The 16,415-nt window shown below is 45.0% G+C and overlaps 1 protein-coding gene across 1 annotated transcript in view; it reads right to left on the bottom strand.

Annotated features, from left to right (window-relative positions):
- Positions 1–11,112: 11,112 nt before the first annotated feature.
- The window catches only part of LOC122922676 (transmembrane protein 182-like), a 40,296-nt gene continuing 34,993 nt past the window's right edge, over positions 11,113–16,415 (bottom strand). Inside the window, exon 5 of the mRNA XM_044273373.1 lies at positions 11,113–11,565. Within this exon, the coding sequence (XP_044129308.1) occupies positions 11,336–11,565 (230 nt within the window). The 3' untranslated portion in view covers positions 11,113–11,335. The remainder of the gene's footprint in view (positions 11,566–16,415) is intronic.

Below are 16,415 nucleotides of genomic sequence, written 5' to 3'. Positions count from 1 at the left end.
GCTCGGATAATGCATACAGTGCCCAGATAATGCATACAGCGACCAGATAATGCATACAGTGCTCAGATAATGCATACAGTGACCAGATAATGCATACAGTGCTCACATAATGCATACAGCGACCAGATAATGCATACAGCGACCAGATAATGCATACAGTGCTCATATAATGCATACAGTGCCCAGATAATGCATACAGCGACCAGATAATGCATACAGTGCCCAGATAATGCATACAGTGACCAGATAATGCATACAGTGACCAGATAATGCATACAGCGACCAGATAATGCATACAGTGCTCAGATAATGCATACAGTGCCCAGATAATGCATACAGCGACCGGATAATGCATACAGTGCCCAGATAATGCATACAGTGCTCAGATAATGCATACAGCGCCCAGATAATGCATACAGTGCTCATATAATGCATACAGTGCCCAGATAATGCATACAGCGCCCAGATAATGCATACAGTGCTCAGATAATGCATACAGTGCTCAGATAATGCATACAGTGCCCAGATAATGCATACAGCGACCAGATAATGCATACAGTGCTCATATAATGCATACAGTGCCCAGATAATGCATACAGTGCCCAGATAATGCATACAGCGACCAGATAATGCATACAGTGCTCAGATAATGCATACAGTGCCCAGATAATGCATACAGCGACCAGATAATGCATACAGTGCCCAGATAATGCATACAGTGCTCATATAATGCATACAGTGCCCAGATAATGCATACAGTGCTCATATAATGCATACAGTGCCCAGATAATGCATACAGTGCTCAGATAATGCATACAGTGCTCAGATAATGCATACAGCGCCCAGATAATGCATACAGCGACCAGATAATGCATACAGCGACCAGATAATGCATACAGTGCTCAGATAATGCATACAGTGCCCAGATAATGCATACAGCGACCAGATAATGCATACAGTGCCCAGATAATGCATACAGTGCTCATATAATGCATACAGTGCCCAGATAATGCATACAGTGCTCATATAATGCATACAGTGCCCAGATAATGCATACAGTGCTCAGATAATGCATACAGTGCTCAGATAATGCATACAGCGCCCAGATAATGCATACAGCGCTCAGATAATGCATACAGCGCTCAGATAATGCATACAGCGCTCGGATAATGCATACAGCGCTCAGATAATGCATACAGCGCTCGGATAATGCATACAGCGCTCGGATAATGCATACAGCGCTCGGATAATGCATACAGCGACCTGATAATGCATACAGCGACCAGATAATGCATACAGTGATCAGATAATGCATACAGCGCTCAGATAATGCATACAGCGACCAGATAATGCATACAGTGCCCAGATAATGCATACAGCGCTCAGATAATGCATACAGCGACCAGATAATGCATACAGTGCCCAGATAATGCATACAGTGCCCAGATAATGCATACAGCGACCAGATAATGCATACAGTGCTCAGATAATGCATACAGTGCTCAGATAATGCATACAGTGCTCAGATAATGCATACAGTGCTCAGATAATGCATACAGTGCTCAGATAATGCATACAGCGACCAGATAATGCATACAGCGACCAGATAATGCATACAGTGCCCAGATAATGCATACAGTGCCCAGATAATGCATACAGCGACCAGATAATGCATACAGCGACCAGATAATGCATACAGTGCTCAGATAATCCATACAGTGCTCAGATAATGCATACAGTGCTCAGATAATGCATACAGCGACCAGATAATGCATACAGGGACCAGATAATGCATACAGCGACCAGATAATGCATACAGTGACCAGATAATGCATACAGTGCTCAGATAATCCATACAGTGCTCAGATAATGCATACAGTGCTCAGATAATGCATACAGCGACCAGATAATGCATACAGGGACTAGATAATGCATACAGCGACCAGATACTGCATACAGTGCCCAGATAATGCATACAGCGACCAGATAATGCATACAGTGCTCAGATAATGCATACAGCGACCAGATAATGCATACAGTGCTCAGATAATGCATACAGCGACCAGATAATGCATACAGCGACCAGATAATGCATACAGTGCTCAGATAATGCATACAGTGCCCAGATAATGCATACAGCGACCAGATAATGCATACAGTGCCCAGATAATGCATACAGTGACCAGATAATGCATACAGTGCTCAGATAATGCATACAGCGACCAGATAATGCATACAGTGCTCAGATAATCCATACAGTGCTCAGATAATGCATACAGTGCTCAGATAATGCATACAGTGACCAGATAATGCATACAGGGACCAGATAATGCATACAGGGACCAGATAATGCATACAGCGACCAGATAATGCATACAGTGACCAGATAATACATACAGTGCCCAGATAATGCATACAGTGCCCAGATAATGCATACAGTGCCCAGATAATGCATACAGTGACCAGATAATGCATACAGCGACCAGATAATGCATACAGTGCTCAGATAATGCATACAGTGCCCAGATAATGCATACAGCGCCCAGATAATGCATACAGTGCCCAGATAATGCATACAGTGCTCATATAATGCATACAGTGCTCAGATAATGCATACAGCGACCAGATAATGCATACAGTGCCCAGATAATGCATACAGTGCTAGATAATGCATACAGTGACCAGATAATGCATACAGCGACCAGATAATGCATACAGTGCTCAGATAATGCATACAGTGCCCAGATAATGCATACAGCGACCAGATAATGCATACAGTGCCCAGATAATGCATACAGTGCTCATATAATGCATACAGTGCCCAGATAATGCATACAGTGCTCATATAATGCATACAGTGCTCAGATAATGCATACAGTGCTCAGATAATGCATACAGCGCCCAGATAATGCATACAGTGCTCAGATAATGCATACAGCGCTCAGATAATGCATACAGCGACCAGATAATGCATACAGCGACCAGATAATGCATACAGTGCTCAGATAATGCATACAGTGCCCAGATAATGCATACAGCGACCAGATAATGCATACAGTGCCCAGATAATGCATACAGTGACCAGATAATGCATACAGCGACCAGATAATGCATACAGTGCTCAGATAATGCATACAGCGACCAGATAATGCATACAGTGCTCAGATAATGCATACAGTGCTCAGATAATGCATACAGTGCTCAGATAATGCATACAGTGCTCAGATAATGCATACAGTGACCAGATAATGCATACAGTGCCCAGATAATGCATACAGCGACCAGATAATGCATACAGTGCCCAGATAATGCATACAGTGCTCAGATAATGCATACAGCGACCAGATAATGCATACAGTGCTCAGATAATGCATACAGTGCTCAGATAATGCATACAGTGCTCAGATAATGCATACAGTGCTCAGATAATGCATACAGTGACCAGATAATGCATACAGGGACCAGATAATGCATACAGTGCCCAGATAATGCATACAGTGACCAGATAATGCATACAGCGCTCAGATAATGCATACAGCGACCAGATAATGCATACAGTGACCAGATAATACATACAGTGCCCAGATAATCCATACAGCGACCAGATAATGCATACAGCGACCAGATAATGCATACAGTGCCCAGATAATGCATACAGCGACCAGATAATGCATACAGTGCCCAGATAATGCATACAGCGACCAGATAATGCATACAGTGCTCAGATAATGCATACAGTGCCCAGATAATGCATACAGTGCTCAGATAATGCATACAGAGACGAGATAATGCATACAGTGCTCATATAATGCATACAGTGCCCAGATAATGCATACAGTGCCCAGATAATGCCAGTGTCACAGATAATGCATACAGTAGCCCAGATAATGCATACAGTGCTCAGATAATGCATACTAGTGCCCAGATAATGCATACAGTGACCAGATAATGCATACAGTGCTCAGATAATGCATACAGCGACCAGATAATGCATACAGTGCTCAGATAATGCATACAGCTGACCAGATATGCATACAGTGCTCAGATAATGCATACAGTGCCCAGATAATGCATACAGCTGCTCAGATAATGCATACGGTGCCTCAGATAATGCATACAGCTGACCAAGATAATGCATACAGTGCTCAGATAATGCATACAGTGCCCAGATAATGCATACAGTGCCAGATAATGCATACAGTGCTCAGATAATGCATACAGTGCCCAGATAATGCATAGCCAATACGGATCCAGTCAATAATGCATACAGTGCTCAGATAATGCATACAGCGACCAGATAATGCATACAGTGCTCAGATAATGCATACAGCGACCAGATAATGCATACAGGCTCAGATAAGGCATACAGTGCCCAGATAATGCATACAGGTGCCCAGATAATGCATACAGTGCTCAGATAATGCATACAGCGACCAGATAATGCATACAGTGCTCAGATAATGCTACAGTGCCCAGATATGCATATAGTGCCCAGATAATGCATACAGTGCTCAGATAATGCATACAGCGACCAGATAATGCATACAGCGACCAGATAATGCATACAGTGCTCAGATAATGCATACAGCGACCAGATAATGCATACAGTGCTCAGATAATCCATACAGTGCTCAGATAATGCATACAGTGCTCAGATAATGCATACAGTGCTCAGATAATGCATACAGCGACCAGATAATGCATACAGCGACCAGATAATGCATACAGTGCCCAGATAATGCATACAGTGACCAGATAATGCATACAGTGTCCAGATAATGCATACAGTGCCCAGATAATGCATACAGTGCCCAGATAATGCATACAGTGCTCAGATAATGCATACAGTGCCCAGATAATGCATACAGTGCCCAGATAATGCATACAGTGCTCAGATAATGCATACAGTGCTCAGATAATGCATACAGCGCTCAGATAATGCATACAGCGACCAGATAATGCATACAGCGACCAGATAATGCATACAGTGCTCAGATAATGCATACAGTGCCCAGATAATGCATACAGCGACCAGATAATGCATACAGTGCCCAGATAATGCATACAGTGACCAGATAATGCATACAGTGTCCAGATAATGCATACAGTGCTCAGATAATGCATACAGCGCCCAGATAATGCATACAGCGACCAGATAATGCATACAGTGCCCAGATAATGCATACAGTGACCAGATAATGCATACAGTGTCCAGATAATGCATACAGTGCCCAGATAATGCATACAGTGCCCAGATAATGCATACAGTGCTCAGATAATGCATACAGTGCCCAGATAATGCATACAGTGCCCAGATAATGCATACAGTGCTCAGATAATGCATACAGTGCTCAGATAATGCATACAGCGCTCAGATAATGCATACAGCGACCAGATAATGCATACAGTGCCAGATAATGCATACAGTGCCCAGATAATGCATACAGTGCCCAGATAATGCATACAGTGCCCAGATAATGCATACAGTGCCCAGATAATGCATACAGTGTCCAGATAATGCATACAGTGCCCAGATAATGCATACAGCGCTCCAGATAATGCATACAGTGCCAGATAATGCATACAGTGCTCAGATAATGCATACAGCGACCAGATAATGCATACAGTGCTCAGATAATGCATACAGTGCTCAGATAATGCATACAGTGCTCAGATAATGCCATACAGTGCTCAGATAATGCATACAGTGACCAGATAATGCATACAGTGCCCAGATAATGCATACAGTGACCAGATAATGCATACAGCGCTCAGATAATGCATACAGCGACCAGATAATGCATACAGTGACCAGATAATACATACAGTGCCCAGATAATCCATACAGCGACCAGATAATGCATACAGCGACCAGATAATGCATACAGTGCCCAGATAATGCATACAGCGACCAGATAATGCATACAGTGCCCAGATAATGCATACAGCGACCAGATAATGCATACAGTGCTCAGATAATGCATACAGTGCCCAGATAATTGCATACAGTGCTCAGATAATGCATACAGAGACGAGATAATGCATACAGTGCTCATATAATGCATACAGTGCCCAGATAATGCATACAGTGCCCAGATAATGCATACAGTGCTCAGATAATGCATATAGTGCCCAGATAATGCATACAGTGCTCAGATAATGCATACAGTGCCCAGATAATGCATACAGCGACCAGATAATGCATACAGTGCTCAGATAATGCATACAGCGACCAGATAATGCATACAGTGCTCAGATAATGCATACAGTGCCCAGATAATGCATACAGTGCTCAGATAATGCATACGGTGCCCAGATAATGCATACAGCGACCAGATAATGCATACAGTGCTCAGATAATGCATACAGTGCCCAGATAATGCATATAGTGCCCAGATAATGCATACAGTGCTCAGATAATGCATACAGTGCCCAGATAATGCATACAGCGACCAGATAATGCATACAGTGCTCAGATAATGCATACAGCGACCAGATAATGCATACAGTGCTCAGATAATGCATACAGTGCCCAGATAATGCATATAGTGCCCAGATAATGCATACAGTGCTCAGATAATGCATACAGCGACCAGATAATGCATACAGTGCTCAGATAATGCATACAGCGACCAGATAATGCATACAGCGCTCAGATAATGCATACAGTGCTCAGATAATGCATACAGTGCTCAGATAATGCATACAGTGCCCAGATAATGCATACAGTGCTCAGATAATGCATACAGAGACGAGATAATGCATACAGTGCCCAGATAATGCATACAGCGACCAGATAATGCATACAGCGCCCAGATAATGCATACAGTGCCCAGATAATGCATACAGCGACCAGATAATGCATACAGTGCTCAGATAATGCATACAGCGACCAGATAATGCATACAGTGCTCAGATAATGCAAACAGCGACCAGATAATGCATACAGTGCCCAGATAATGCATACAGCGCCCAGATAATGCATACAGTGCTCAGATAATGCATACAGTGTCCAGATAATGCATACAGCGACCAGATAATGCATGCAGTGCCCAGATAATGCATACAGTGCTCAGATAATGCATACAGCGCTCAGATAATGCATACAGTGACCAGATAATGCATACAGCGCCCAGATAATGCATACAGCGCTCAGATAATGCATACAGTGCCCAGATAATGCACACAGTGTCCAGATAATGCATACAGTGCCCAGATAATGCATACAGTGCTCAGATAATGCATACAGTGCTCAGATAATGCATACAGTGCTCAGATAATGCATACAGCGACCAGATAATGCATACAGCGCTCAGATAATGCATACAGTGCCCAGATAATGCATACAGCGCTCAGATAATGCATACAGCGACCAGATAATGCATACAGTGCCCAGATAATGCATACAGTGCCCAGATAATGCATACAGTGCTCAGATAATGCATACAGTGCTCAGATAATGCATACAGCGACCAGATAATGCATACAGCGCCCAGATAATGCATACAGTGCTCAGATAATGCATACAGCGACCAGATAATGCATACAGTGCTCATATAATGTATACCGTGCTCAGATAATGCATACAGTGCCCAGATAATGCATACAGCGCTCAGATAATGCATACAGTGCCCAGATAATGCATACAGCGACCAGATAATGCATACAGTGCCCAGATAATGCATACAGCGCTCAGATAATGCATACAGTGCCCAGATAATGCATACAGCGACCAGATAATGCATACAGCGCCCAGATAATGCATACAGCGACCAGATAATGCATACAGTGCCCAGATAATGCATACAGTGCCCAGATAATGCATACAGTGCCCAGATAATGCATACAGCGCTCAGATAATGCATACAGCGACCAGATAATGCATACAGTGCTCAGATAATGCATACAGCGACCAGATAATGCATACAGTGCTCAGATAATGCATACAGTGCTCAGATAATGCATACAGTGCTCAGATAATGCATACAGTGACCAGATAATGCATACAGTGCTCAGATAATGCATACAGTGCCCAGATAATGCATACAGTGCCCAGATAATGCATACAGCGGCCAGATAATGCATACAGTGCCCAGATAATGCATACAGTGCCCAGATAATGCATACAGTGACCAGATAATGCATACAGTGCTCAGATAATGCATACAGTGACCAGATAATGCATACAGCGCCCAGATAATGCATACAGTGCTCAGATAATGCATACAGTGCCCAGATAATGCATACAGTGCTCAGATAATGCATACAGCGACCAGATAATGCATACAGCGCCCAGATAATGCATACAGCGCCCAGATAATGCATACAGTGCTCAGATAATGCATACAGTGCTCAGATAATGCATACAGCGACCAGATAATGCATACAGTGCTCAGATAATGCATACAGTGCTCAGATAATGCATACAGTGCCCAGATAATGCATACAGCGACCAGATAATGCATACAGCGACCAGATAATGCATACAGTGCTCAGATAATGCATACAGCGCCCAGATAATCCATACAGTGCTCAGATAATGCATACAGCGACCAGATAATGCATACAGCGCTCAGATAATGCATACAGCGACCAGATAATGCATACAGTGCTCAGATAATGCATACAGCGACCAGATAATGCATACAGCGCTCAGATAATGCATACAGTGCCCAGATAATGCATACAGTGCTCAGATAATGCATACAGAGACGAGATAATGCATACAGTGCCCAGATAATGCATACAGTGCTCAGATAATGCATACAGTGCTCAGATAATGCATACAGAGACGAGATAATGCATACAGCGACCAGATAATGCATACAGCGACCAGATAATGCATACAGCGCCCAGATAATGCATACAGTGCTCAGATAATGCATACAGCGACCAGATAATGCATACAGCGCCCATATAATGCATACAGTGCCCAGATAATGCATACAGTGCTCAGATAATGCATACAGTGCTCAGATAATGCATACAGCGACCAGATAATGCATACAGTGCTCAGATAATGCATACAGTGACCAGATAATGCATACAGCGCTCAGATAATGCATACAGTGACCAGATAATGCATACAGCGACCAGATAATGCATACAGCGCCCAGATAATGCATACAGTGCCCAGATAATACATACAGCGCCCATATAATGCATACAGTGCCCAGATAATGCATACAGTGCTCAGATAATGCATACAGTGCTCAGATAATGCATACAGCGCCCATATAATGCATACAGTGCCCAGATAATGCATACAGCGACCAGATAATGCATACGGTGCTCGGATAATGCATACAGTGACCAGATAATGCATACAGTGCTCAGATAATGCATACAGCGACCAGATAATGCATACAGCGCCCAGATAATGCATACAGTGCTCAGATAATGCATACAGCGACCAGATAATGCATACAGCGACCAGATAATGCATACAGCGACCATATAATGCATACAGTGCCCAGATAATGCATACAGTGCTCAGATAATGCATACAGCGACCAGATAATGCATACAGCGACCAGATAATGCATACAGCGCCCAGATAATGCATACAGTGCCCAGATAATACATACAGCGCCCATATAATGCATACAGTGCCCAGATAATGCATACAGTGCTCAGATAATGCATACAGTGCTCAGATAATGCATACAGTGACCAGATAATGCATACAGTGCTCAGATAATGCATACAGCGCCCAGATAATGCATACAGTGCCCAGATAATGCATACAGCGACCAGATAATGCATACAGCGACCAGATAATGCATACAGTGCTCAGATAATGCATACAGCGACCAGATAATGCATACAGCGACCAGATAATGCATACAGCGCCCAGATAATGCATACAGTGCCCAGATAATGTATACAGTGCCCAGATAATGCATACAGTGCTCAGATAATGCATACAGTGCCCATATAATGCATACAGCGACCAGATAATGCATACAGTGCTCAGATAATGCATACAGCGACCAGATAATGCATACAGTGCTCAGATAATGCATACAGCGACCAGATAATGCATACAGTGCTCAGATAATGCATACAGCGACCAGATAATGCATACAGCGACCAGATAATGCATACAGCGCCCAGATAATGCATACAGTGCTCAGATAATGCATACAGCGCCCAGATAATGCATACAGTGCTCAGATAATGCATACAGCGACCAGATAATGCATACAGCGACCAGATAATGCATACAGTGCTCAGATAATGCATACAGTGCCCAGATAATGCATACAGCGCTCAGATAATGCATACAGCGCCTAGATAATGCATACAGCGCCCAGATAATGCATACAGTGCCCAGATAATGCATACAGTGCCCAGATAATGCATACAGTGCCCAGATAATGCATACAGTGCTCAGATAATGCATACAGTGCCCAGATAATGCATACAGTGCCCAGATAATGCATACAGTGCTCAGATAATGCATACGGTGCCCAGATAATGCATACAGCGACCAGATAATGCATACAGTGCTCAGATAATGCATACAGCGACCAGATAATGCATACAGCGACCAGATAATGCATACAGTGCCCAGATAATGCATACAGTGCCCAGATAATGCATACAGTGCCCAGATAATGCATACAGTGCTCAGATAATGCATACAGTGCCCAGATAATGCATACAGTGCCCAGATAATGCATACAGTGCTCAGATAATGCATACAGTGCCCAGATAATGCATACAGCGCCCAGATAATGCATACAGTGCCCAGATAATGCATACAGTGCCCAGATAATGCATACAGTGCTCAGATAATGCATACAGTGCCCAGATAATGCATACAGTGCCCAGATAATGCATACAGTGCTCAGATAATGCATACAGTGCTCAGATAATGCATACAGTGCCCAGATAATGCATACAGTGCCCAGATAATGCATACAGTGCTCAGATAATGCATACAGTGCCCAGATAATGCATACAGTGCCCAGATAATGCATACAGCGACCAGATAATGCATACAGCGACCAGATAATGCATACAGCGACCAGATAATGCATACAGTGCTCAGATAATGCATACAGTGCCCAGATAATGCATACAGCGCCCAGATAAATTGTCCAGTCATTTTATTTTACATCATTTTATTGAAAATATTTGTAGGAAATTTGAGCCGTAGGAATCACAAGCAGGAATATACCACCGTCCCACCTCTCCAACCACCGAACATGTCACATGCGTGTGTGTCGCCAGCAGAGGAGGGGGTCCCTTCTTATCGGAGGCAGCGGCAGACCACAAGACAAATGTCGGCAGCTTTAAGTTCATGATAAGGAATCTTCAGTCCCTCCATTCACTTCTCCTGTAGGCAGAGGCTGCGGCTGATACAATGGAACAGAAGCCCAGAGAGCAGGACCAGTGGGACCCCGGCTGCTGCGAATATGAACGACCATCCATAATAGATGTGGAGGTGGCTGTCCGGGGGGCAGCTCTGGCTTCTCTCTAACAAGATGTATTTCTCCAGGTCCACAGCGAACTCCTTCCATAAGGCAAAGAGGGCGATAAGGAAGGCCAGCAGCACCCCTGCAAGGACAAGACAGGCTGCAGTGCATTGTGGGAGATGCCGTGAGCACACAGCGGTCATCACCTCCTCCACTTTACAGTATGTCAATTACTTAAAAGGGTTTTCCAGGATTTTTTAAAATGATGACCTATCCTCTGGATATATCACTATCTGATCGGGGGGTCCGACACTAGGGTTTTCATAATGTGGCTCCCAGTATTAATAATGTCCCTGTTAGTGCCCCCAGTAATATTAAAGCCTCCATTAGAGCCCCCCAGAATGAATAATGCCCCCCATTAGTGCCCTGGTAATAGTAATGCCCCCATTAGTGCCCTCCAGAATTAATAATGCCCCCATTAGAGCCTCCCAGTAATAGTAATGCCCCCTAGTAGTGCCCCCCAGTAATAGTAAATGTAACACCCCAGATTTGTGTTACTACACACCTCTACCCCGCTACTATCTGTTAAGAGCCTTTACCTTGTCATCTGATATGATTTTGCTCATGTCTCCACAACTGTGCATTTAAAACTGTTAAATGTATATTTCCTTGTAATTTTCCATGTTCACCAGCAGGTGGCAGCAATGGATTGGTAAGGAACTAGTTACAGTTTAGTACATCTAGGCTACAATGGTTCATTCCAGCTTAGCTCCCCCTCTGTGGAGGTGTAGCCACCCCCCCTGCTAGGGGTAGGGTGTGTGTGTGTGTGTGTGTGTGTGTGTGTGTGTGTGTAAGGAGTCCCCCTGTATAGGGAAGAAAGCCAGGCTCTTGTCTTGGCTGAGACAGTGATCATATTCCCAGTCTGAGCCCTGCATCCTCAGCTGGATGACAAGAAAGCAGACAACCTCCAGAGTTCCAGGACAAAAGCATTCCCTGAGAATATATCTGTGAGTAAAGTCCAGAGACCTAGGAGAAGCCATATTTCTCCTCAGCTAGTCAGTCCCCACCAAGCAGAGGATATAGAGAAGCGCAGAAGATAAACTCCTGCCACAGTTACAGAGCCACTAAGCAGACGTCTTATCCCGCAAGCTCCAGATTTATAGTGCAGAAGATTTATTCCTGACAATCATTGCCAAAACCTGCTGAGACCAAAGACCAAAGCTGTATGCTGCTTGGATACCAGTTATCTTCAGTAAAGAAAAGTTAGAACTTCCTTTAAAGGTCTGGACCTCAATTTCTACAGCAAAATTCCTCTATTACTCCTACTATCACTACACTCAAATTTATTGCAAGTGAGCCAGGAGTCCGGCCGTACCCAGGTAGGAGACACCGTTGACACCATTATCACCACCTATAGAGACATTATAGGACATTACACCACCCTGGCATTCTTAACCTGGGACGTGCGTTATAACACCTTGGGAGGACCCTGTGATAGTACCCTGCGCACGCTGCAATTGGCGTCACAAACAAAACATAGACTATCATCTACACCTGACCCAGCCATTGCATAGTTTGGCGTCAGCGTATACCTGTATCCTGCTCATTGCATAATCCCCCCCAGTAATAGTATTGCCCCTATTAGTGCCCCCAGTAATAGTAACGCCCCCATAAGTGCCCCCCAGTAATAGTAATGTCCTTAGTAGTGCCTTCAGTAATAGTAATACCCCATTAGTGCCCCTCAGTAATAGTAATGCCCCCATTAGTGCCCCCAGTAATAGTAATGCCCCCATTAGTGCCCCCGAGTAATAGTAATGCCCCCATTAGTGCCCCCAGTAATAGTAATGCCCCCATTAGTGCCCCCGTAATAGTATTGCCCCTATTAGTGCCCCCAGTAATAGTAACGCCCCCATAAGTGCCCCCCAGTAATAGTAATGTCCCTAGTAGTGCCTTCAGTAATAGTAATACCCCATTAGTGCCCCTCAGTAATAGTAATGCCCCCATTAGCGCCCCCCAGTAATAGTAATGCCCCTATTAGTGCCTCCAATAATAGTAATGCCCCCATTAGTGCCCCCCAGTAATAGTAATGCCCCATTAGTGTCCCTCAGTAATAGTAGCGCCCCCAGTAATAGTATTGCCCCTATTAGTGCCTCCAGTAATAGTAATGCCCCCATTAGTGCCCTCCAGTAATAGTAATGCCCCATTAGTGCCTCTCAGTAATAGTAATGCCCCCATAAGTGCCCCCCAGTAATAGTAATGTCCCTAGTAGTGCCTTCAGTAATAGTAATACCCCATTAGTGCCCCTCAGTAATAGTAATGCCCCCATTAGCGCCCCCCAGTAATAGTAATGCCCCTATTAGTGCCTCCAATAATAGTAATGCCCCCATTAGTGCCCCCCAGTAATAGTAATGCCCCATTAGTGTCCCTCAGTAATAGTAGCGCCCCCCAGTAATAGTATTGCCCCTATTAGTGCCTCCAGTAATAGTAATGCCCCATTAGTGCCTCTCAGTAATAGTAATGCCCCCATTAGCGCCCCTCAGTAATAGTAATGCCCCCATTAGTGCCCCCCAGTAATAGTAATGCCCAATTAGTGCCCCTCAGTAATAGTAATGCCCCCATTAGTGCCCTCCAGTAATAGTAATGCCCCATTAGCGCCCCCCAGTACTAGTAATGCCCCATTAGTGTCCCTCAGTAATAGTAGCGCCCCCCAGTAATAGTATTGCCCCTATTAGTGCCTCCAGTAATAGTAATGCCCCCATTAGTGCCCTCCAGTAATAGTATTGCCCCTATTAGTGCCTCCAGTAATAGTAATGCCCCCATTAGTGCCCTCCAGTAATAGTAATGCCCCATTAGTGCCTCTCAGTAATAGTAATGCCCCCATTAGCGCCCCTCAGTAATAGTAATGCTCCCATTAGTGCCCCCCAGTAATAGTAATGCCCAATTAGTGCCCCTCAGTAATAGTAATGCCCCCATTAGCGCCCCCCAGTAATAGTAATGCCCCTATTAGTGCCTCCAATAATAGTAATGCCCCCATTAGTGCCCCCCAGTAATAGTAATGCCCCATTAGTGTCCCTCAGTAATAGTAGCGCCCCCCAGTAATAGTATTGCCCCTATTAGTGCCTCCAGTAATAGTAATGCCCCCATTAGTGCCCTCCAGTAATAGTAATGCCCCATTAGTGCCTCTCAGTAATAGTAATGCCCCCATTAGCGCCCCTCAGTAATAGTAATGCCCCCATTAGTGCCCCCCAGTAATAGTAATGCCCAATTAGTGCCTCTCAGTAATAGTAATGCCCCCATTAGCGCCCCTCAGTAATAGTAATGCCCCCATTAGTGCCCTCCAGTAATAGTAATGCCCCATTAGTGCCTCTCAGTAATAGTAATGCCCAATTAGTGCCCCTCAGTAATAGTAATGCCCCCATTAGTGCCCTCCAGTAATAGTAATGCCCCATTAGTGCCCCCAGTAATAGTAATGCCCCCATTAGTGCCCTCCAGTAATAGTAATGCCCCATTAGCGCCCCCCAGTACTAGTAATGCCCCCTTCTCTTCTCTGTGCAAAGAAAAAATAAGCCCTCCCCTCTTCCATTTGATGGCGTCGCTGTGAACGCTCGCTGCTCATTGGACGCTCCGGACAGGACCTGGGAGACGTCATCCCGCTGGAGCGCCGGTCCTGTACATCCAGTCAGCAGTGAGCGTTCACCGCGGCGCCATCAAATGGAGGAGGGGAGGGCTTTAATTTTGCCCCCAGAGGACAGGTCATCAGTATATAAGTCTCGGGAAACCCCTTTAAAGCATCTACAATGTATATATCTCTGATTGCTGCCTCTTATCAGCCACTCCGAGACGTTACATCAAATATCTCAGATCAAAGGGTAACTGCTACTCTAGTCACATCCAAAGCTCCATACTTACTTCCTACATAGTTACATATGTGTGACTCTAGTCACATCCAGATCTTCACTGTTAGTTCCTATGTAGGACCCTATAACAGGGGTACATTGGACCATGGACATTTGCCGTTATGGCTACCATATAAAGCCGTCAGCTGCCTACCTTGCACTATGAAGGGTTAACTTGCCCAGTGATCTATGCTGTTTCTTATTGGTGAATCGCTGAGATATGTTTATTGAGGGGCGGAGATAGAAATCATGGGGCCCCGTAGCAAAACTCAGACTTGGGCCCCTCCCCATTAAGGCCCCATTCACACTTACAGTGGAATCCTGACATTTTGTGCCGTTTACCCGGAGGGGCTGTATATGTGAACGCACACATCTGTAATATCCGTCCCAGACATTACCCAGAGCCCTAGTACTAACTCCGGGTTCTGTCCACATGAAAACAGCGGTGCCGGTGTGAGAGGCAGCCCTGAACCAACCAGCAGCATTTCCAGCACTTATCTATGCAGACTGTCATGTTTCCCTCCGGCCACCAGAGGCCACTGTGACTGAACTAGACCTGAGCTGTGCTGGCCAGAGGCTAAGAAAGAGTTAAAGGGAGTCTGTCACCACTTTTTTGCATGTTAGACCATTAAAATAGGGTTATTTGATCCAGCCAGAACATAAAAACGGTACCTTTGTGGTAGAAAACGGACTTTTCAATTTGCAGAAAACGAACTTATAAGATTATTTTCGGAGCCCTCTCAAGTGCCCAGGGCGGTCTCTCAATCCTCGGAGCCCCAGGCAGGCACCTCCTAAACGGCTGATAACTCCGCCCTCCGTGCGCCTCTGCCCGCCCGTTTACTCCCCTCCCCTGTCCCTTTCCACTGTGGCTGTGCGGTCCAAATCGTAGCGGGCGCATGCGCAATGCGATGCCCGCTCCTGGCAGGGCATCGCAATACCTATTGCGCATGCGCCCGCTACGATTTGGACCGCACAGCCGCAGTGGAAAGGGACAGGGGAGGGGAGTAAACGGGCGGGCAGAGGCGCACGGAGGGCGGAGTTATCAGCCGTTTAGGAGGTGCCAGCCAGGGGCTCCGAGGATTGAGAGACCGCCCTG

This window comes from Bufo gargarizans, unplaced genomic scaffold (assembly GCF_014858855.1).
Source record: "Bufo gargarizans isolate SCDJY-AF-19 unplaced genomic scaffold, ASM1485885v1 fragScaff_scaffold_5_pilon, whole genome shotgun sequence".
NCBI classification, from domain to species: Eukaryota; Metazoa; Chordata; class Amphibia; order Anura; family Bufonidae; genus Bufo; species Bufo gargarizans.
This window is presented reverse-complemented; position numbering and strand designations above follow the sequence as displayed.